We start from the raw sequence: 24,200 nt of genomic DNA on the forward strand, positions 1-24,200 counted from the left end.
CGGCGAATAGGGTGCAGATGTCTCGTGCTTAATCTTATTTTTGGTTAGCAGTGCTCTGAATTCCTTGCTCGTAAATTCAGTACCATTATCTGTACGTAGACATTTAACTTCCCCAAAAGGGGCGGAGTCTGCTAAGAACCTTTCTGTAGCGTGTACTGCATCACTTTTGCATTTGAGAAAATATACAGTCATAGCACCTGAATAGTCATCCGTGAAGGATTGTGCATATTTGTGACCTTCTAAGCTTGGGGTTCTCATAGGACCGGCTAAATCTGTATGTACCAGTTGTAGGGGCTGTGTAGCCTTTCTGTCTGGTTCTCTATTTCTTGTCTGTGTGAATTTACCCTTTACACATATTTCACACAGCTGTGTTGGTCTGGCCGCTCTCCCTCTGATTTTCATACCTCTTACCACCCCCATTAATTTTTGTAGTTCCAGCTTCTGCTGTCGCCTCTGATTCCCCGAAGACTTTACCGGAATAATCTGGTGAACTCTCTGATGGCCCAACACACTTGTTTACATTCATCAGCACTCGTGACTTGTTTATGAAAATCTGTCAGCTGTTTGTGCGTCACTGTGACCGTTCCTCCCGACGTCTCCTTGGGTAACCCTTTCAGAGCGCTTTCTAACCAGCATCGGCGGCGTCATGTCTTATCAATGATAGGCTCTTATCATCTAGTGCGTTCACTAGTTGAGCATAACAATCGGCATTCTTCGCTGGATCTGCCGCTATGGCAGCCTCGCCAGTGGGCTCTCTCAAAATGGTGTCTTTTAGCTTCATGATGTGTAAACGGCTGAGGAATCTTGTTTCCCATAAATCATACTTATCTTCTGTTCCATCGAAGACAATCTGCAGTTGTAGCATTCCTGCTCCGGCCATTTTCACTTGTATTATTTTTATAGTTTGCTATCTCCAAAATGTTGCTCAGGCTGTGGCTTGTAGAGTCCTCAATTTTCGCGGGGTTCTCTCGGCGCCATCTTTATCCGAGCTCGCCTAGTAGCTTCTCCTGGCTAACAGTTCTTCTTACTTCTGTTACCTTGTTGTTGCTCTAGACTTGCGTTACTGGGCCCATAACCTGATGAGCATCGTGCGTTGCGGTGGAGATGTAGCCAAACTCTCATGAGACACACTTTGCCTTTGGTCTTGTAGATATATTTATTGTATCGGCAGCATCGTAAATATGCTGCCGCTAGACACACAGATTGAACTCATCACTCCGGAACAGGAAACATAGGTATCAGGTAACACAGAGGTAAACACTGCCCTCTAATGGACACAATGAGTAAGGGCGTACAACAGTACAACACTTAACACGTTTATCTTTTTTTTTTCAAAACGCCTACAAAAAAGTGGTATCCTAAAAATTTACTAAGGGACCCCATTTTTATGACTTGATGGGGTCCCTGGGAGCCCATTTTTAAAAGTTCCTAGCGCCAACACTGTTGTCAACATAGGAGAAAAAATGCTTTATTTAAATGAACATATTATTTATAAAGCAAGTTCGACTATCATTTTCACCGAGTCCCGGCCTTGGCACGCATATGTGTGTCCTCTTTTTGGGATTTCAGAATATGGTCAGACTAGATAAAATAAGATGATTACAAAGAATAAGCAGTCCGGAATAGATGTGTTTTGTAGCTGAGATAGGCTCCAGCACCCCACGGGACCCCGAACGGGACAAGCGGTAGGAAATGGATGGATGGATGGAAGTTTGTCCGTGATGAGGTGGCGACTTGTCCAAATTGTAACCCGCCTTTCGCCCGATTGTAGCTGAGATAGGCGCCAGAGCCCCCTGCGACCCCAAAAAGGGAATAAGCGGTAGAAAATGGATGGAAGGATGGATTAATGGATGTTTGTTGTTCATTAAAAAAAAGAAAAAAAAGAAAGAAACCAACGAAGAAGAAGAAAAAGCGGAAGAAGGATAAGGACCCGCCCCTGACGGCTGTCAAAAGCGCTTCATTCTCTCATTCCCCAAACAGCCTGACTACTTTATACATTAATATTTTACTATATATATACATATATATCTATTATCACCTTCACTTGGCGGCCTTGACATGGGAAAGCCAGGCGCTTATGAACTTAAGGCCTGTGTGATTTCTGGTCAATGTTTTTAGCATATAGCTAATGTTGCTAACGCTCAAAAAAGCAATATTAGCTTTCATATATTTACTTCTTCGTTGTCAGCGCACTAAGGTTGAGATAATATAAGCACTATGTTAAGGTTTAGAACTTAGCTAATGTCGCTAACGCTCAAAAAAGCAATATTAGCTTTCAGCGCACTAAGGTTGAGGTAATAGAAGCACAATGGCGTGCAGCACCAGCAAAGATTCACCGGAGCTGCCTGACTTTTCTCTGCTCAAAAGGCTGGCCAGAGATCAGCTCATCTACCTTCTCGAACAGGTAATGACAAACCGACTACCGTGTAATGTTGTTCTGGTGATATTTTGTCGTTTTTTCATCCAGCCATCCATTTTTTACCTCTTGTCCCTTTTGAGGTCGCGGGGGGTCGTACCATGAATTGTACCATGTAGCATGGATTGAAGTCCATGGTTCTCTCCCGGAAAAGGGTGGAGTGCCATCTCCGGGTTGGAGAGGAGACCCTGCCCCAAGTGGAGGAGTTCAAGTACCTAGGAGTCTTGTTCATGAGTAGGGGAAGAGTGGATCGTGAGATCGACAGGCGGATCGGTGCGGCGTCCTCGGTAATGCGAACGTTGTACCGATCCGTTGTGGTGAAGAAGGAGCTGAGCCGGAAGGCAAAGCTCTCAATTTACCGGTCGATCTACGTTCCCATCCTCACCTATGGGCATGAGCTTTGGGTTATGACCGAAAGGATAAGATCACGGGTACAAGCGGCCGAAATGAGTTTCCTCCGCCGGGTGGCGGGTCTCTCCCTTAGAGATAGGGTGAGAAGCTCAGTCATCCGGGAGGAGCTCAAAGTAAAGCCGATGCTCCTCCACATCGAGAGGAGCCAGATGAGGTGGTTCGGGCATCTGGTCAGGATGCCACCCGAACGCCTCCCTAGGGAGGTGTTTAGGGCACGTCCAACCGGTAGGAGGCCACGGGGAAGACCCAGGACACGTTGGGAAAACTATGTGTCCCGGCTGGCCTGGGAACGCCTCGGGATCCCCCGGGAAGAGCTGGACGAAGTGGCTGGGGAGAGGGAAGTCTGGGCTTCCCTGCTTAGGCTGCTGCCCCCGCGACCCGACCTCGGATAAGGGGAAGAAGATGGATGGATGGATGGACCATGAATTGAATAACGTGGACCCCGACTGAAACAAGTTGAAAAACTTATTCGGGTGTTACCATTTATTGGTCAATTGTATGGAATATGTAACGTGCAATCTACTAATAAAAGTTGTAATCTATCAATCAATCAAGGGCAGCACGATGGAAGAGGGGTTAGTGCATCTGCCTCAGAATACGAAGGTCCTGAGCAGTCCTGGGTTCAATCCCGAGCTCGGGATCTTTCTGTGTAGAGTTTGCAAGTTCTCGCCGTGACTGCGTGGGTTCCCTCCGGGTACTCCGGCTTCCTCCCCTAGTGTGTGAATGTGAGTGTGAATGTTGTCTGTCTTGTGTTGGCCGGCCTGCGATGAGATGGCGACTTGTCCAGGGTGTACGCCGCCTTCCGCCCAAATGCAGCTGAGATAGGCTCCAGCGAGCCCCCGCGATCCCGAAAGGGACAAGCGGTAGAAAATGGATGGATGGATCAATCAGTCAATCCCTGCAGATTTTCCGGGCAAAAACTTAAATGGCTCCAGCGGGAGGGGGTCTGGGTATATTTTTACATCAGAAAAAGTAGATAAACCGCTGAAAGCTGACACAATAAAATAACAGCACATCCATCAATGTTTTTTTAAATGTGCATCTCTGTGAATTAGAATAGCGTTAAAAAGGTAGAAAATGGATAGATGGAAAAAGTGTAACTTTTTATTTAGTTTGAATTGAAGGTCCTGAGTTCAATCCCGGGCTCTGGATCTTTCTTTGTGGAGTTTGCATGTTCTCCCCGTGACTGCGTGGGTTCCCTCCGGGTACTATGGCTTCCTCCCACCTCCAAAGACAGGCCTGGGCAATTATTTTGACTCGAGGGGCCATATTTAGAGAAAAAAATGTGCCTTGGGTCCGGTGTATCTATTTTTAGGAACACTAATACAACCATTCATCTATCCAATTTCTACCGCTTATTCCCTTTGGGGTCGCGGGGGGCGCTGGTGTCTATCTCAGGTACAATCGGGCGGAAGGCGGTGTACGCCCTGGACAAGTCGCCACCTCATCGCAGGGCCAACACAGATAGACAACATTCACACTCACATTCACACAATAGGTCCAATTTAGTGTTGCCAATCAACCTATACCCAGGTGCATGTTTTTGGAGGTGGGAGGAAGCCGGAGTACCCGGAGGGAACCCACGCAGTCCCGGGGAGAACGTTTTCCATCCATTCCTCCATTTTTACCACTTGTCCCTTTTGGGGTTGCGGGGGGTCGTACCATGAATTGTACCATGTACCATGAATTGAATAACGTGGACCCCAACTGAAACAAGTTGAAGAACTTACTCGGGGTGTTACCATTTAGTGGTCATCCATCTATCCATCCATCAATCAATTTTCTACCGCTTATTCCCTTTTGTGGTTGTGGGGGTCGCTGTGTCTATCTCAACTACAATCGTCCGGAAGGCGGCGTACACCCTGGACAAGTCGCCATCTCATCGCAGTCCCAACACAGATAGACAACATTCACACTCACATTCACACAGTAGGGACCATTTAGTGTTGCCAATCAACCTATCCCCAGGTGCATGTCTTTGGAAGTGGGAGGAAACCAGAGTACCCGGAGGGAACCCACGCAGTCACGGGGAGAACATGCAAACTCCACACAGAAAGATCCTGAGCCCGGGATTGAACCCGGGACTACTCAGGACCTTCGTATTGTGAGGCAGACGACTAGTGGTCAATTGTACGGAATATGTACTGTACTGTGCAGTCTACTAATAAAAGTTTCAATCAATCAATCAATCGCTGGAGATTTTCCGAGCACAACTTAATTGGATACATGATGTTTCTGGCTCCAGTGGGAGGGGGTCTAGGTTAATTTTTATATCAGGTAAAGTAAATAAACTGCTGAAAGCTGACAGAATAAAATCACAGCACATCCGCCATATTTTTTTAAAGGAGCATCTCCGTCAATTAGAATAGTTTTAAAAAGTTTAAAAGGTAGAAAATCGATGGATGGAAAAAGTGTAAGTTTTATTTGGTCTGAATTGAAGGTCCTGGGTTCAATCCCGGGCTCGGGATCTTTCTGTGTGGAGTTTGCATGTTCTCCCCGTGACTGCGTGGGTTCCCTCCGCGTACTCCGGCTTCTTCCCACCTCCAAAGACAGACCTGGGCAATTATTTTGACTCGAGGGGCCATATTTAGAGAAAAATAATGTGTCTGGGGGCCGGTGTATCTAATTTTAGGAACACTAGTAAAAAGCTTCACAATAATGTCTGATTGAATGCTAAAACCCTTATGACAGACCGGCTTAAACGGAATGGAATGAACATTTTTTTTCACTGAATGAGACACCCAGAATGTACATGATAATAAAGAATGTGGGATTTACAATATAAACTATGAACGATAAAACACTGAATATTGACAACATATGAATGTCATTCAGCCGCTCGATCGACATACTTTACAATCATGTGAAATGCAACAAACAAAGCTAAATATGAACGTGAAGGGTAAAAAAACCCCACCTATAATCTGATATATCACTAAGCTTTAGAACTTTGTTGTAAAAATCTCCTTCGGTGTCTGTCTCTGACACCCACATTTCAGGCTGACCGCTCTGGAAACACTCTGTGGAAACGCTTCCCACCCACACTGCTTGGTGCCTCGTCTGAGCTGCTGTGACTTACATTACCATAGTAACTAAATATATTACCATAGTAACTAATTAAATTACCATAGTAACGAGTATATCACGCAAAAGCGCAGATTCCAAACATTGAAATACTTTGTATAGTTCAAGACTTACGGTCATTAGAAAACATCACTGCAAATCATAATGGCAGCCACACTTTCCATTTTAAAGATGTAAAAAAAATTATCTGGCAATGTCCGGCGGGCCAGATTGAAAAGCTTAACGATCCGCATGTGGCCCCCGGGCTTTAGTTTGACCAGATCTGTCCAAAGACATGCACCTGGGGATAGGTTGATTGGCAAAACTAAATTGGCCCTAGTGTTTGAATGTGAGCGTGGATGTTGTCTGTCTATCTGTGTTGGCCCCGTGATGATGGGGCAACTTGTCCAGGGTGTACTCCGCCTCCCGCCTGAATGCAGCTGAAATAGGTTCCAGCACCCCCCGCGACCCCGAAAGGGACAAGCGGTAGGAAATGGATGGATGAACTTCAGACATTTCTCACGGGCCTGCCATGTACTTGCGGCTAGATGACGTCATCGACTCTTTTGCATCATTGGCAACGAGCTAAAATAGTGGTCCCCAAACTATACAATATAAAACAACATGATGTATCATGTTACATGCTTGCATGTTCAAAATAAACTCAAACTCAACTCCACTCAACTCAACTCTGTGGTACTCCAACTGTGTCTGTGGTAGGTGAGGTCGCCACAAATAAATTAATTTATGGGAAAGACTCCTGAAATCCAAAATATTTTGCATCATATTCTAGATTATTTAGATACGCCTGTATTTTTAAAGTTTTCCCCCTTGTAATTTATTTTGCCTCTTTTTTAGACTAACAGTAAATAAACAGTGTTTCGAGTCTTTATTATAACCTTATACCAATTCTATGCAGCTTCCAGGAAAGAAGGACCTTTTTATTGAGGCAGACTTGATGAGCCCCCTGGATCGTATCAGCAACGTTTCCATTTTAAAGGTGACTCTGGTCAGATGTCGCAAAGTAATCTCTTCAATAACGAATCACAGCTTACATTTTTATTTTCTTATTATTTCAACAGCAACACGACGTTGACAAACTTTACAAAGTAGAAAATAAGCCTATTTTTAGCACGTCAGATCAGTGAGTACTCTTTTTACCTAATACGCACACACACGTTAAACATATTCCAACATAGCGCAACATGTCTGACAATATGGCTTTTGTTTCTTTGCTCACAGGCTTTGTTTTCTGATCCGACCAAGAATACAAACTGTGAAGTGGATTTGCGGTATGTAATTCTCTTTTTAAACATACCAGTAAATATTTGTTTAAAATTCAGCTTATAATATTTTCTCCTCCTCGTCATGTTTCAGCAACTGTACAATTGTAAATTGGCTAAAACATAGAATAGTTTGTGCACGGTTTTTATAAAGCAGTAACACACAACAGCCATTATCGTCTAAATAGCTGACGACGCAAATGAGTCCACCACACAGTGAACATGTTCTAATTGTGTCCTTTGTGTGAATATTTAGTGTGAACGCCATTGTTATCAAGCACTGCCTTATACAAAGCCGACTTTTCTCACCTATTGGTACCTGTTGCTGTGTTTTGGAATCTGGATAAGTCCAAAAAATTTGAAATCAAATCATGGCAGAGATATTTATTTAAAAAATCTTGCCTTCCTTAATATTTCCTCCAAACAAGCTATTTGGAATTTGCCCTTTTTGTGACATTTTTCCCGATAGTGACGTCTGTGGATATCTCCATTAATGGTAGTCATTTACCCAAATAGTCTGACATTGCAGTTTTTTTCCTTATTGTCTTGTTGTGGGGCAGACTGTCTCGTGCACATTCATCCTCAGCTGTTGCCATTTCTGTTACAAAGTAGCATATAGTTCGAACTTACATCTGTCAGTAGACTCGCTATGGAAGCCCTTAAAACTACAACATGGCTGACGGGGAGCAGACGCAGTCGAAGTGGAGGCACGTAAAGAGTGCCCACAAAACGACACATCCTTATGAGACCGTCAAAGCGGTTTGAAGATGTTCTGTAAAACATAATCTACGCAAAATTTTAATCAGAGAACCACCTTTACATGTTATATAAACTACAAGGAAGTGTTTTAAATGTAGAAAAAAATATCATGATATAACATGTTTAAAACCCCTCAGCATGGAATTCCGCAGCACGGCACCGGTTGTATTGGGAATACTCTTCCATCATGACATTGTGGATGGAGTTCATCTGCTTAATGTTACCCCACTGAAAAGTTAAGAGACTCACTCTTTTGTGTGAGCTGTAAACATGATTTTTTTTGTTTAATTTCTTCTTTATCATCATCATCATGAACCATTAATAATCTACTGCTGGACCAAGGCCTCAGCATCACTTAATGCCAACTAAGAAGATATAAAATGATTTCTTGTCAAATCTTTTGTTTGTTTTGTTTTCTGATACTTTCTCCCTTCAGATGTGATCAATGCCGATAAAGCATCTGGGAAATGTAGAAGATACAAAGTTATATTTACCCCACAGAAGGTAATTATATTTTGAGCTGTAAACTTTGATTTTATCTGGTTCAAGTTGTTTTAGTCTGCTGTCTGTCTTGTCCTCCAGTTTTATGCATGTGAGACGATTTTTGAGGAGCAGGGCGTTTACGGAGGTAGGGGGTGTCCTTGCTCCTCTTTGTTTTCAGTTCTGCTCACCAGAGTCAGTTAAGGTAAAAGTGTAATTTATTTTTTCAACAGACGTGACAATGGATGAATGGGCCTTCTACCTGCTTCCTCTGGACAATGACGTTATTAGTTTGGAGCTCCCAGAATTTTTTCAGGACAACTTTGTGGTATGTAAGAAACACTATTATTTTTTCATTAAGGATTTAAATAACACTAAATTAGAGCTGCATTTTCATGTCTGTGAACTGATCATTCTAGTGGTTTAAACTTCAATGGTGCCCTTGGCAAGACCGCTTTTCATCCCCACTTTCCAGCCCCAAACCACAGAAGGGTGCTAATTTCCCACACAGCTCAACAAAAGCCACTATTAGAAAGTCCACAGTTTTCGCATGTCTATGTCTTTAATTCTATTGTTGTTTTTAGTCAAGCGATAAGATTTAACACTTTAGCACACCATTGAAAACTAAGTCAAACTTAAGTATAACTTTCTTAGACGCTGCCGAAGATAGATGTATAGTTTTCCCCTTCTTCTTTCAAGTCAGCCTTGGTACTAAATGCTAATGCTGTGTGTGACGATAAAGGCCACAGTTTAATAAATGCACCACATAGAACACAAACTACTGTGCTGAATTCCAGGAGATATCCAAACTTTTTGAGAGCCTCTTTGTTTTAACCACAACTTCAGTGATAAGACACAAAAACACTTAACAGCACAACTGTCGCCCATGCAACCTTTATCAATTGTGCCCTGTGTGCTCGTAAATAGCATACATGCCTATAACCGCGACTGTCTCAAAGGATTTGCGAGGTTGCATTAATTCTAGCCATGTAATGATATGAAAATTTCATACTACGGTCATTGTGACAAAAATTGTCACGTTTATCATTATTATCACAGTTTTATTGAATGCAGTCAAAAATTACTTATACACACAGTGAAATGTTTAGATAAAAAAGAAATACAATAATTGGACCACTCTTAGGAATCCCGCAATTTTGTATCTTTTAATGTTTCTCATGCTTCACTGATAAGACTGTTCTGGCCTTGTGGTGTCTTACTCTGTCCTTAAACGCACCTTAAAACACTTTTGTGTCATATTCCTATTTGTTGATCACTGTTCTGAGAGGGCAGAGTTTGTAGGTTTAATGTGCACAATTGATAGCTTAGTTGCTCTGACATTAATGTGTTTGTATAAGTTCAAATTGGGGTATGTCGTTTCTTAATGGGGAAAGACGTTAATATCACCTGTTTTCGTGTTAGCATTTACACTACCAAGCTGGCGCGAGTCTTTGAGTTTATCAAAATGTGGCTATGATTCACGTTTTTTCGATCATTTTGATTTAAAACTAATAATAACAGTTATATTATTATTACCATGTATTGTTACATCTCTGGTTTGCGCTAATTCAAATTCAAATGTGTGACTGCTTTTCATTGACAGAGATGTTGACCTCGGACAGTAATCTCTTCTCTTCTCTCATTGGTTTGGTTTTATCCCCTTGTGAATCTTATTGGGGACACCAGGCACTTAGCGCAAACAAATATCTTCTTTTTTTCCCCTTCATCCTTAGAGTGTTCCCGCAGGCAATTGCTCATGTGCCCCATATGTAAAAATGCCACATATAATACAATGTACACTATTCTCTCAATGAGCACTTTTATGTATATTGTAATATAATGAAATGATGTGTCACCAGTCTTATTTTTATTATATATATTTATTTGAACTGTATTTTCTCTTGGTGTCCCAGGCTGGTGACCAGCGTTGGGTGAGGACAGCTGGCAGCGCTCTACACCTCCTACACTCCATTTATGGACCGCTTTCAAAGGTTTACGGATTAGGAAAGTGTTCAAAGGTATATTAGTTTTTTCCTTTCTATCATGTCATTGCAGTTTCACATTTCTACACTAGGCAAAAATGACCGTTCTTACAGTGGTCGTTTTTGGCTTTTGGTAGATGGTGTACGAGTCATGGAGAGAGAAAGTTGAAGAAGGAGACCAGAAGGCACAGAACAGTGAAATAGGAACTGTTTTCCTGATTGACAGAGGTGGGAAGATCCCAATCGCCTCATTTGTGTCACTGTTACCCTGCCCGCTAATTTTGCCAATGTTTTTTTTTTTTTTTTTTTACAGATGTTGACTTTGTCACGCCCTTGTGCTCACAAGTGGTTTACGAAGGACTTGTGGATGATATATTCAGAATCAAATGTGGTGGGTAACAAGCAACCTGTAAAGATGGTTCAGTGTTCTACTGAAGACAATCGGGTTGTTTTTGTCCCGATTTTTTTGCCCGATTATCTTGTAAAAAGATTGTACTGTGGTCTGCGGTGTGTCAATAGTGATGTTTTCTCGATTGTTGGAGAAACATTTGTGTGTAGCCAATCAAAAATCTGAAAAAGCATTGGGGCTACTTTGTTAAGAACAAACCCACCACTTGCTTTTTCAGTAGATTATAAAGTCCGTGTTTATCCAGTCTTCATTTTTTATTTTTTTATTTTTTTTCTAAGTTTAGTATTTTTCAGTCAAAAATAGTCGTAACCTAAAACCACCATCATTCCCTTCAATCGTATGTCCTCTTCTATATTGCCTGTTTTTTTTTTTTTTTATGTTGTTGCTATGTTTCTTCTTCTTAGATTTTGTTGAATCAAGATTGTTCACGCAAAATTTAGGGATTGGATGACCAGAGTCGTGGTGGGACAGAATTAGTGCGTGTGTCCGCGTGCGTACTTGTATGGTGTGCTGTGTTGTTATTATAAACGTGTTGATTTTTAATCTTTATAGGAGGGGACGTAACACATAAAAAATCTATTAGATGTGAAAAAAACTTTTTGCGTATACAAGCCTGAGGATTATTGTCCTCTTCATGGTTGCATGCACGACTAGTACAAACTAGATCAACAAGAAAAATGCTATGCAACAAAGGCGTGGCTGAATTGGGGGAGTGGCCGTGCCAGCAATCTGAGGTGTACTGGTTCAATCCCCACCTTCTACCATCTTAGTCACGTCCGTTGTGTCCTTGGGCACGACACTTCACCCTTGCTCCTGATGGGTACTGGTTAGCGCCTTGCATGGCAGCTCCCGCCATCAGTGTGTGAATGGGTGAATTTCAAAATACTGTCAAAGTGCTTTGGGCTCCTTAATAATGGGTAGAAAAGCGCTATGCAAGGATAACCGTTTACCATTTATTTCTTTGCAATGTTAACCATGTGATAATCTTGACATGGCAAAATCCGCACAAAGTGGCAGATAGCAAGCTTTCCAAACAAGCTAATTTTGCATCAGAAATTTGGCTTTTTAGGATATGTGTAAATCCTGAGCGATAAATGCATCTTTAAAAAAGTGTGTTGTTGGGTTAACCAAGTTCTTATTTCAAAGAAGACTAATTTGTTATATACACCACTGGTACTGTTTTGTCTTTGGTTTGTGCATGTTATTGCTTAGTTAGTATACCCAATTAATTTATCGATATGAAATAGTATACATTTACCTCGACTTGTTCTGGTTATGCACGTTCGCTTCATGGTGTTATAAACATTTTTGCTTCAAGATGTGCCTAAACACATATAGAGCCTGATCTACTAAAGGTTTGCATGTATTGAAACACAAGCTGATTTATTAGGCTTCTGCGCAGAGGATGAGCAAAGAATGAACAAAATAGCAAGCGCAATCCATAAAGTGTGTTTGCCTTCATGTATATGCATAATTTTTGATGATTATCAGGAGGTCTACAATACTGGGAGGAGTAGATGCAAATGTAATCATTTAGGGCCCGCAATGTGGTCGATCAGGTCTGAAAGTTTCTGCGGCCGCTGTCTTTGTGTCTGTATTTTGCCCTTTCCCAGTTATGCACGAATAGCTGCACAGCAGGCATTATGTAATGACCATGACAGAGAGAGATGAATGTCAACATATCTGGACTGTCAGAAACTAAAAGAAAACTTTGCATATCATCTATCAAGCAATGCATTTTGAGCTGTTGGATGACTTAAAGCCACACTTAAGAACTTTCAGTTTTGGTTGATTTTGGTGGTGACAGTTGACCAAAGCGACACTGTTCAGCCTGAAGGAAGATCATATTTCCCATGAAGACCAGCGTATAGTGTTTTAAATAATCAGAAACTACTGTCACGTACATACAAACTGACACGATAATATCACAATGATTCAGTATGACTGATCTTTCCACAGTACATATTTTTGCAAATTTTATATTTTCAGTTTACAGTCATTGGATTTTTTTAATTGTTTTTGTACAGTACGTCAGAGTTTTTTGCTTGGATGCTCGTGTCAGTTTGAAAGTGCGAACTATCAAGCTGGTGGCTATTTATTTCTACCACACAAATTTCCGATCACTAACATTAGCATTATAATTTCGATTTGAGCATAGAAAGGTAATTAATTACAAGTCCAGCAGGAACACAGCCAAAGCAGCGTTGGTCGAAAATCCCTCCTCGTCTCTGAGCTCACGCCAGCAGGTGAAAGCCGGGCCAATGATGATCCTTGACTCCCTTTTTTTTGTCTTTTCAGGCAAAACGTTTTTTTGTTGTTGTTGTTTTGCAGCTTCGGCCATGATTGCAATAATTACACGTAAGGGTTCACATCGACTTCCGTTGTAACAAATAGGGAAATGGGGGAAGTGACTATGCCACAGGGCAGTCTACACATTTGTAGTTTTTTGTGTGGCAGGGTTTCTGCCATCCTCCAAAAAAGTATTCACTGCCAGTGAAAGCGATACAGACCCACTCAGACCACGAGGAATGTGTCATTAAAGTAGTTTTAAAGTCGGTTTATTTTCCTTATAGTTATGAAATATTTTATGAAGGTTGTCTGTGTTGGCTCCATGATGAGGTGGCAACTTGTCCAGGGTGTACGCCGCCTTCTGCCTGAATACAGCTGAGATAGGTTCCAGCAACCCTGCGACCCCTTAAGAGACAAGCGGTAGAAAATGGATTGATGGATGAAAAATTACTTAGTGCTGCTTTAATGAGCTGATTTGGAGGCATTTTGGCGTCTGCTTGCTTTTTAAATACATTTTTTACTTTGAAAAAACTTATTGCGCAGCATCGCAGTTAGTGCCAGTGTTGTGCCAAAAAATATCACATCTGCATCCTGGGTGTGCTAAAAAAAATTGGTTCTGTTGTTTAGATCGCACTGGAGTATTTCTAATAGCCCAGAAAAAGTGGCACAGATTATAGTTGTGTGCTGCATGTTCCATAACATACCAAAACACCCATGGTGCAGTGAGTGGTATATGCAAAAATCTAATTTGAATAGGTTGCTCTGCACCACTTTTGCATTTGTTATTAATTGCACACACAGTTTTAGTAGATCACCTTCAACACCCCGTCTAATAGTGCACGTAATTTTATAGTCTGCACATTGCACATGTTTGGAATCTTAGTAGCTCTGTCACAATAATATAGACATACTTCATACAAAAAAGTTATGTTTAATTAATCATACAACATAATTAATAATAACTAAATGAATACATTGAATAAAATATTTCAATGAGTTTTATGTTTTATGATATCAATAAAAAAATGTAAAATAATATTTGTTTATACATACTTTATACAAAAAACTCAATAGATATTTTTTTTTTTTTAAGTTCACATTTTCAACATAAAAATTCAAGTTATATATTTAAAAGTAAGATGAAATAATTACATTAGGATTTGTATTTTAATTGAAATAATTATATTATTTATGTATATTATATATTAAATACAATGTTACATGTTGCTATTGGTTTAGACACATTACACAAAAACATGTAATTTAATAACTTAAAAATAATATGTGTAGGAAATTCTACATTTAGATGTCAGCATTAAAAACATAAAAATTGTAAATAAAATACATTTACTTTTAATTAAAACAACAATTTCTTTATATGATTTTATTTAATATTTACCGATATATTAAATTAAAAAAAGTTGAATATTTTTAGATGATTTTATAATCCTGTATATGCATTTCTGCCCACATATTTGTGTGATGTTGCATGTCGTCCTTTTTCTTAGGCTGTGTGGATTTTGGAAGTGATGGTTCCTCCGACAAAAGCGTCAAAGTCATGTTGAACGCTGAGGATAAGGTAGGGCTACCTCAGAATTTCTAGATTCCTTTGCATTTCTGAAATTTCTGTTTGTGTCTTAGGTCTTCAATGAAATTAGAAATGAGCATTTCTCCAATGTCTTCGGCTTTCTCAGTCAGAAAGCCAGGAATCTCCAGAGAGCATATGATGTAAGTCTGTACAAATTTATAATCATATTGATACTGAGTTTCCAACTTTGTATATGTGACCCCAAAAACAGAACTCATGAAAATGTTATTGAATTCTAAACAAGTCCAGCAAATGTCTCCTTACCTTAAACTTCAATCTATGTACAATTATTTCCCAAAGTTTCAGTTACCTTGGTCGATTTGCATGAAAGTCACGTTCTTTTCAAAATATGCTCTAAATGGGTTCTCTGATATTGGAAGCAAATTTTCCTATTTTCAGTTGATTGAACACATTCTTTTTTGGGATTTTAGAATCAAGTGTTTGGTCAGTCCCATACTTTCTGAACTTCCAAACTCGGTCTAAAATTCTGCTTGAAAAGTAAGAACGTTTAAATCAAGAGATTTATTCAAAGATTTGTGAATTGTTTTTTTTTTTGTGGGGCGGGGGTCACTATGTCCACCGATTAATAATATCAATCTGATAACAACAACAGTGGTTAAAAAACAAACAAAAATAACAGGAATTAACTAAATTCCTTTCAACATGCCTGCATGTCGGGCAACATTGAAATGAACATTCAGGTGATAGTTTAGGCTTTAGGATCGGATTGAAGGGGTTCGGTACATTTTTCCCTTAAATTTTATTTAATAAATATCGCCAGTATCATAGCGATACCAATCCTGAGTATCAGCACTATCCCTAATTAAAGCCTTTTCTATTGGAATTGCACAGAAGCGTCAAGGGATGGACATACAGCAGATGAAGACCTTTGTGTCAGAGGAACTTAAAGGGCTGAAACAAGAACATCGTCTCCTGAGTCTGCGTAAGTGTTGGCATACTCGATCACAACAATAAACTTACTGTAATTCATTCCAAGCAACTTTGTTTCTGATGACACGACTCTCCCGTAGACATCAGTGCAAGTGAATCAATAATGAAGAAGAAAACAAAACAGGATTTCCAGGAGCTGTTAAAGTATGAGCACTGTAGGTTACTCTGCATGGCAGCTATTTTGTTGCTATGGAGGATTTACATTGGCACAATTTTCAAGTCTTGTTTTCTTACAGCTTTACTCGAAGGGTTTGATATTCGTGAATGCATTTCTTTCATCGAGGAGCACATCAACAGCCAAGTAGGTTTGCTCAAACACAGTCCATAGTGTATGCATGCCCCTCCAAAACTGACCTTGTGTGTTTCTTTTCTGTAGGTTTCCATGATAGAAAGTCTCAGGCTTCTTTGCCTTCTGTCTTTAACGGAAAATGGTACAATAACTTGTTTTGATGTGTATGTTTTATGTACTTTTGAAAACTAAAAAAAATATCTATTGAAATGATGACATTTTCGTCACCTGCAGGGCTCCTGCAAAAGGACTACCGGTCATTTAAAACACAATATTTACAGGTAAGACTCAGTCTGCTCTGCTTTTGTTGGGTTTCATGTATTGTAGTAGTCATACTGACAGTGCTAAAACCCATGTAATCCCCTAAGTAAAGGGGACTTATCATTGTACAGTGGAACCTGCTTATATCGACCAATACATCAAGTCCTCTTCTCTCGTGGAATTTAAACTCTACTTACTTTAATTCAAATTTAAATTGCAATTATATTTACTGTTTGCAACCTCAAATTAAATTCAGTATAAATTAATGTAATAATATTGGAATTTGAAAAACATTCTCAATTGAATTTAGAGTTTTGCAGATGCCTGCTGTCCAATATTATTCATCATACGTATTCCCTGGGTGTGGAAACAATTTAGCAGCATTGAAATATAACAATTTATTTAAAAAACACAACAAAAAACAGATATTTTTGAGAAATATAGAAGAGTTGAAAAATATTGGTTTCATCATGCTATTATTGATCTGTTACTGATGCTACCAATCGATACGATTAGATATTGGGATCAATCCAACAACCCCTAATGCAGTTCATTAATTTGCGAAAAAAATGTTCCGTTTTATATATGTTTTAAATGCTGTTCTGGTACATATTTTCATATCAGAGCTATGGCACGGAGCACCTGCTCACATTCGCCACCCTCAAGCAGATGGGTTTGCTTGTGGAGCAGCAGCAGGGTGAAACACTGACTGTAATGGAGAACCAAGTGGGCAAACTTGTCAACAATAAAACTGCAGGTGAAGTTGACTCCTTTTTGTGTAATAGATACAGCTGATTTGTTTTATGTAGGGAGACCTAACATGATTTTTTTTTCTTGTTTCTTCTCCAGGGAAGCTGACAGATGCGTTTTCCTCTCTGGCAAAGAAAAGCCATTTCAGGGCCCTGAGCAGAAAACTCAACTTGGTAAATTGTCATCCATCTTATATCTTTCATAACGTCATTTTGGTGGTTGTAAGTCCTGGCCTTGCAATCATGTATGCCAATTTCAACAATATTAAACCATGCACTGGTTGATCATTGTTAATGATGATACATAGGTCCTATTGAAAGGCTATGAATATAGTTAATTATTATTTATGTTTCCTGGAATTTGTGTATTTCTTCGTGTATTATTTGGGATGAAAGCTCACAAAAGTTTGCAAGCATGGCAGGCCTTGTATAAAGGGTGTTATTTTAGAGGTTGTAAACCATGGGTGTCAAACTCTGGCCCGCGGGCCAAATTTTGCCCGCCGTGTAATTCCATTTGGCCCTTGAGGCAATATTAAATCAACATTAGAGTTGGCCCGCCGGTACTATACAGCGGCGGTGCCGCTATAACACCGCATTCACCGCTAATACTCATACATGCCAACCCTCCCGATTTTCCCGGGAGACGCCCGAAGTTCAGTGCCCTTCCCAAAAATCTCCTGGGACAAACATTCTCTGGAATTCTTCCCGCTTTCCACTCGGACAACAATATTGGGGGCGTCACGTCCACTTTTCCTCCATACAAACAGCGTGCCGACCCAGTCACATAATGTAAGCGGCTCGTAAGCACACGTAAGTGAATGCAAGCATACTGGGTCAACTGCCATACAGGTCACACTGAGGGTGGCAGTATAAACAACTTTAACACTGTTACAGATGTGCGTCACACTGTGAACCCACACCAAACAAGAATGACAAACACATTTCGGGAGAACATCTGCACCGTAACACAACATAAACACAACAGAACAAATACACAGAACCCTTTGCAGCACTAACTCTTCCAGGACGCTACAATATACACCCCCTGCTACCACCAACCCCGCCCACCTCATTGTTATTTAGTTTTCAAATGTATTAGCCTGTGGAAAAAGTTATTGTTGATATTTACTTTAGAAGTCTGCAAAAAGAAAAGAGGCATTACATTTTTTGTTTAAATTTTATTTCATATACCATTGATGTTCTTTTGTTTATTTGAACATTGATCTTGCACTATTAAGTTATATAAGCGCTGCTTGTTCCATATTCAGTGTTAAAGAAAATCAGTGTAGCAAACTGAGCAATAATTAACATTTTATTCATGCACTTTCTCTTGTTACTTCAAGGCTTGAATGTTTGATTCATTCATTATTGTTAATTTATTTTCAAATGTATTATTAGCCTGTGGAAAAAAGTTTATGTTGATATTTAACTCAGAAGGCTGCAAAATAGAAAAGAGGCATTCAATGTTTATTAAAATTTTATTTGATGTGCCATTTATATTTTTTTAATTATTATTTGAAACTTGATGATTTTGCACGCCAATACAAAGTTATATAAGCCTTGCTTGTTCAATATTCAATGCAAAACTTATTTTGGCTTTGTTCAGTTTTAAATTTTGGCCCACTCTGTATTTGAGTTTGACACCCCTGTCGTAAACAAAACAAAACTCAATAGTGAACCCTTTACATTTAAAATTAATTAAGCCCTTCCTCTAGTTTGACCAATTTTTACCAAATTTGATGGCGATGTATACGTCAGAACAGTGCCAAAATTCTTCCATGTATCAAAGACACTGCGTGCGTTTACTCATTTTGTGCATACGCATACTCTGTTTACACTCACAATGTGTTTTTTCTCTATACGTGTGACATTCCACCCTTTTGGCACTAAAGCCTGGTATATACTCTCGCGTCACGTAACTTGCGGTCTTGCTCCTCCCCTTGTGTATCCTACTGCAGACCTTGACGTGCATCTCCCAAACATTCTAGCTTTGCGTCAGCGGCGACGCAAATGCAGTGCTGTGATTGGTCAGCTTTTGCCTATAAGGATCCTTGTGCACAGGAGAGCAGAAATTGTGCTTGAAATGCACAAATTATTGTATGAGATAAAGTAACAGCGATAGCATGCAAACTGATATTGTATACTTAATATCTCGGTGCGCTCTAAAAATTATTACTGAATGTGTCATTTCTCAGCTTGTTGATTTTCGTATAGTACAAAACTGTTTTTAACTTTTATTGCCAAACTTGTGTTAATAACAGGTTCAATTCTGAAATTATTTCTCGTTCCGACTTGTCTTTTTCGCTCACACACACAACGTTCAGCAGGGGTTGGAGTGTCCTGGGACTAGTGGTGCCTACCACAGAATGGCTTACAACCCCCCTCTCCAACGCTTCTTCATTTCCTGTCAATCCTCTTTCAGTCACAGTATGTTCACGAACATGGGAACTTTGAACATCAATAACATATAAACCTAAACATTAACACCAGCAGGTTGTTAAAATACCGGTAGTTATTTAAAAGTTTTGTTTATTTTCAATTACATCACTCTCTCTTGTCCCGTGTCCAGAACGGCCGTTGAAAATTTGCCCGTTCTGTGCAGCGACTCATTTAAGGATTGATAGTCCCATTTTCAAGAACTTTTATTTGAGTAAATGGTTGTATAAAAGTAAACAAGTGTTTCTGAATGATTAGTTCCAGTGCCAACAAAGATGGTGATGTTATGGTTAACATTGCTCACACTTCACAAGATGGTAAATATCGGGTTAACGACAGCTGCTGTTGCTCATTTAGGAGACATTCCCCGCAGGTGTTTTGGAAGAGAATTGCGAGTAACGCGCCAGCCCCCATGGCAGAGCTATAAATGAATCAAGACGTCATCAGAGGGGACGCAAGCAAAGTGACGCGAAAGTGTATTCCAGCGTTAATAGCGGGTTCTCATGGCGGGAGACAGAAGATGGTAGGCGTTCAAAGTGACCAATCAGAAAGGCAGAAAGTTGCTAGGCTGTGTATTCTGACACCACCTAAGTGCCAAAGTGGTGGGGAATCGCATGCATAGAGAAAGAGAAAGATACGGCACATGCTCTCCACTCATTGAAAAAACGGTGAAACATAAACATAAGAAATGGGCAAACTTTTTAATGCCAAAACATTTGAATTATTTTGTCAACAATAACAGTATAACATATGTTATGTATGAATTATCTGTCTTAGAGAAAGTGTGGAGAAGTGTTAGCATTAATTTAAAGCTCTGCTTGTTCCTAATCCTGTTTTGACATAAAAACCATGTGATGTTTCTCAATGTAACTTGCTCAGCATGTCCGAAACAAATACTGTACAGCAGGGGTCTCCAACTCAATTTACCTGGGGGCCACTGGATGCAGAGTCTGGGTGAGGCTGGGCCGCAAGAAAAGATCTCTTAAAATTGTTTTTGCATACTCCTCAGCATGTCTAGATGTATAATTACGTATCAAATTGTATTCCTTGTGCACCGCAACTTTCTCTGTGCAAATAAGACACGTCGGGGGGCCCCTGTGCTCAACAAAGAAATATTGCATCTCCCACTTTTCTTGGAATCGTCTTTGCTCATCACAAACCTTTCTCGTCACTGCAGGCTTTAAATGTTTGGGGTTGTGGAATATATTTGTATTTAGCCGACGCACGGAGAATAATGTTATTTCCGCAATGTGTTTCGTTACGCTTTTCCTCCCTTGAACAACACAGCGGTCGGCGGGTAGCGAGCACAAAAAAGTGACAGCCTCCGGAGTGTTATCCGGCGTCATGTACAAAATATATGTAGTGTTCATCGTGTGAGGCAATGCAAATTAAACAATAAATAAATAAATGATAAATGGGTTGTACTTGTATAGCGCTTTTCTACCTTCAAGGTACTCAAAGCGCTTTGACACTACTTCCACATTTACCCATTCACACACACATTCACACACTGATGGAGGGAGCTGCCATGCAAGGCGCCAACCAGCACCCATCAGGAGCAAGGGTGAAGTGTCTTGCTCAGGACACAACGGACGTGACGAAGTTGGTACTAGGTGGGATTTGAACCAGGGCCCCTCGGGTTGCGCACGGCCACTCTCCCACTGCGCCACGACGTCCCTATAAAAAAAAACAAATAGCAGTATGAATTGGTCCAGGTTATCGGTGCCTTTTATTACTGACAGACAGGTGTTGGGGTGTGACTGCAGCCAGGCACGTGAGAAAACCTTCGTCTCCATGGCAACATCTCTGTCGCTTTCACTCATTTGCCGCTTTTCCACTAACGCAGGGGTAGGCAACCCAGAAGGTTGAAAGAGCCATTTTGGACCCAAATAACAACGCTGTCAAGCACCATTCATATAAAACTCGCGGGCCGCACTAACATTTAACTTTCATATTAAGGTGGGGGCCGCAAAATAACATCTCCGGCCCGCGGGCCGCGTGTCTGAGACGCCTGCTGTACACCAATGATTCTCAAACTGTGGTACGTGGGCTCCAGCTAGTGGTACGCCAAAGAATCACTTGATTAAAGTACAGTGTTTTACTTTCCTATATTCAAACACATTGTTATTGTTCAGGCTGTGTGTAATGTTACAGTGGCCAAAAAGATTTAATACACTTTTTAACTATTACTTCTGCCGTGTTTTTAATGAGTAGTTAGGCTTACGACCATACTGTAATTTAATGTTGGTCATTATGGTGGTACTTGGAGAGCTAAGTGTTTTCTGAGGTGGTACTTGGTGAAACAAGTTTGAGAACCACTGCTGTAGACCATAAACTTAGCATGCTGTCATATTTTACGTAAAGGTGCCAAAGTCAGATGAAGACTATGACCTGCGAGTGCCACGAGACATGGCGTACATCTTTAGTGGTGCATATGTCCCACTCAGCTGCAAACTCATTGAACAGGTAAATAAGCTTCTCATTGAATTCCACAGGAACACGCTGTTTTGTGATTTGTCACTGTTTTTTGTTATTCCCAGGTTTTAGAGCGGGACGGTTGGACTGGGCTGGAAGAAGTTGTCCGCTTGCTAAATGGGAATGAGTTTGTAGTCACAGGTCTTTTGGCTTTGCTAACATACCGTACATGTGAAATGCTTTTGAATAGCAGTGCTCTGAACGTTTTCTGTCTTACGTCAGGTAACAACGGCGCCACAAAAGAGGCACAACGCGTCATCCTTGTCATGTTCCTGGGAGGTTGCACGTTCTCCGAGATTTCAGCTTTAAGGTTCCTTGGTAGAGAAAGAGGTAAAGACACTCCAAAGACTGTTACTTTGTGATGTTGAACATGTGAGGCAAACTTTTTCCGCGGAAGGCCACAAACAGAAAAATAAGGGATGCAGGGGCCATTTTGAGCTACACGCTGAAAACAGCCTCCGAGCTGCACTTTGAACACCCCCTTATTATAAAATGCGATAGATTGCGATTACTCACATAGTTTACTAATAAATTTCAAATGCAGCCTAATATTCAAGTTGTTTAGATGTACAATAGATGACCCTAGGTCAAAAAACTATTTAATTCCAATAACCCATTTCCATGTACAGTATTGCAATTGTACAGATAATGGATCAAGTATTTTGGGTGGAATTTTGTCAATCTTCCGCAATCCTTATATGAGACAAGATTAAACATGTCTTTCCTTACTTTATGCTTTCTAAGTAGTTTTTTTGTTTTTTAAACATTACAAGTAAAATGCAGGCGATGGGGAGTCATCTAATCCATCTGTAAAACCCTCTAAATATGTTTTGTATACATAATCTATGTATGTATAAAATGTTGTAACAGGGAATATTTACAGTATTTTCTTAATTTTAAGCATTACCGTTATTTATTTCCTGACTGCATTATTTTCACAATACACATAGCAATAGAGTCTTGAATCATTATCATGTAGCAATATTGCTAAACGTTTTGATTGATTGATTGATTGATACTTTTATTAGTAGATTGCACAGTACAGTACATATTCCGTACAATTGACCACTAAATGGTAACACCCGAATAAGTTTTTCAACTTGTTTAAGTCGGGGTCCACGTTAATCAATTCATGGTTTCAAATACAATAACGTAAAACGATCACTTACAATGTCCGCTTTCACCGGGATGACGACAGATGGGATAGCTGCATCCTTCAGCACGATGGTGATGGTGGTGAGGTACATTTGCGCTTTTAATTTGCTCCGACAGCCTCTGCAACCACCAAACATTCACTCGGTGGGACGGTATAGCTCGGTTGGTAGAGTGGCCGTGCCAGCAACTTGGGGGTTGCAGGTTCGATTCCCACTTCCGCCATCCTAGTCACTGCCGTTGGGTCCTCGGGCAAGACACTTTACCCACCTGCTCCCAGTGCCACCCACACTGGTTTAAATGTAACTTAGATATTGGGTTTCACTATGTAAAGCGCTTTGAGTCATTAGAGAAAAGCGCTATATAAATATAATCCACTTCCACTTCCACTCACATTCATACACCAGTGTGAATGGCACTGGAAGCAAGGTGGGTGAAGTGTCTTGCCCAAGCACATAACGGCAGTAATGGCAGAAGATGAATTCAAACCATGAACACTCAAGTACCACCTAGCCCGTGCCACCGCACAAATGTCACATAGGTTGGTTAATATGCAGGTCACTGCATATATAGTGGTAGATGTTTTTAGAGGGCTTCATAAGCGGAAAAGATGAATCTAGTCATTTAGTTAGCTGCCTAGTACTTACAGTTTTACACTAATTAGAAAGCACAGGAAAGGGAAAGATGTGTGCTTTGTCCAACATAAGGATTCTGGGTGATGGGCCAAATAATTAAAAGAAGTGCAATCTACCTTTTTTAAATGTCAAAAAGATGCCTTCTACTTCTGCACTGTCAACTTTTTGTACTGCCTTGCTCACCAATAACCCTGCACAGCGGCAATTTGCAGAACGGAGGTGCAAAAATCGTTTTTGAGTTCCAATTGGCCCAGAGGATGATTTCAAAAATAAAATAACAAAATAGGACTGTGGATTTCGCTTCTTAGCGGTCCCACTGACAGACACTTCACAGGATCCAAGCTTGCAGGTTTTAACAAAGTTTTAATGCTCATATGTTTTATCAACAAAGTTTTCTCCAGACTTTTCAGTCTCACCAATCATCCTCCCCCTGTGCTTTCGGCCGCTTACTGTTAAAGACAACAGATGATTAGATTAACACGTACCACCTGTGAAATCTAATCACGTGCCAGCTGTGTCTCGCTGTCAGCACTTGCCCCGCCCCTGCTCGTAGTGCTCGTCCTCAGTACCAT

At 40.4% G+C, this 24,200-nt stretch overlaps 1 protein-coding gene across 3 annotated transcripts in view; it reads left to right on the forward strand.

Moving 5' to 3' along the window:
* vps33b (VPS33B late endosome and lysosome associated) overlaps positions 1-24,200 on the forward strand; it is a 47,342-nt gene that overhangs the window by 22,016 nt on the left and 1,126 nt on the right. The window contains exons 1-22 of one of the 3 annotated variants that reach the window (XM_061886950.1): positions 1,903-2,404; positions 6,810-6,890; positions 6,973-7,034; positions 7,133-7,182; positions 8,369-8,436; positions 8,515-8,560; positions 8,646-8,740; positions 10,326-10,430; positions 10,532-10,622; positions 10,708-10,785; positions 14,601-14,671; positions 14,734-14,820; positions 15,533-15,623; positions 15,712-15,786; positions 15,868-15,932; positions 16,008-16,062; positions 16,155-16,201; positions 16,806-16,938; positions 17,031-17,104; positions 21,731-21,832; positions 21,907-21,982; positions 22,064-22,171. In XM_061886950.1, the coding sequence (XP_061742934.1) occupies positions 2,309-2,404; positions 6,810-6,890; positions 6,973-7,034; positions 7,133-7,182; positions 8,369-8,436; positions 8,515-8,560; positions 8,646-8,740; positions 10,326-10,430; positions 10,532-10,622; positions 10,708-10,785; positions 14,601-14,671; positions 14,734-14,820; positions 15,533-15,623; positions 15,712-15,786; positions 15,868-15,932; positions 16,008-16,062; positions 16,155-16,201; positions 16,806-16,938; positions 17,031-17,104; positions 21,731-21,832; positions 21,907-21,982; positions 22,064-22,171 (1,756 nt within the window). In that variant the 5' untranslated portion in view covers positions 1,903-2,308. Of the gene's footprint in view, positions 1-1,901; positions 2,405-6,809; positions 6,891-6,972; positions 7,035-7,132; positions 7,183-8,368; positions 8,437-8,514; positions 8,561-8,645; positions 8,741-10,325; positions 10,431-10,531; positions 10,623-10,707; positions 10,786-14,600; positions 14,672-14,733; positions 14,821-15,532; positions 15,624-15,711; positions 15,787-15,867; positions 15,933-16,007; positions 16,063-16,154; positions 16,202-16,805; positions 16,939-17,030; positions 17,105-21,325; positions 21,408-21,730; positions 21,833-21,906; positions 21,983-22,063; positions 22,172-24,200 lie in introns of those variants that run through there. The other 2 variants (XM_061886951.1, XR_009804210.1) reach the window with 2 other exon arrangements.

The sequence above is a fragment of the Nerophis ophidion genome, linkage group LG25, assembly GCF_033978795.1.
Source record: "Nerophis ophidion isolate RoL-2023_Sa linkage group LG25, RoL_Noph_v1.0, whole genome shotgun sequence".
Taxonomy (NCBI): domain Eukaryota; kingdom Metazoa; phylum Chordata; class Actinopteri; order Syngnathiformes; family Syngnathidae; genus Nerophis; species Nerophis ophidion.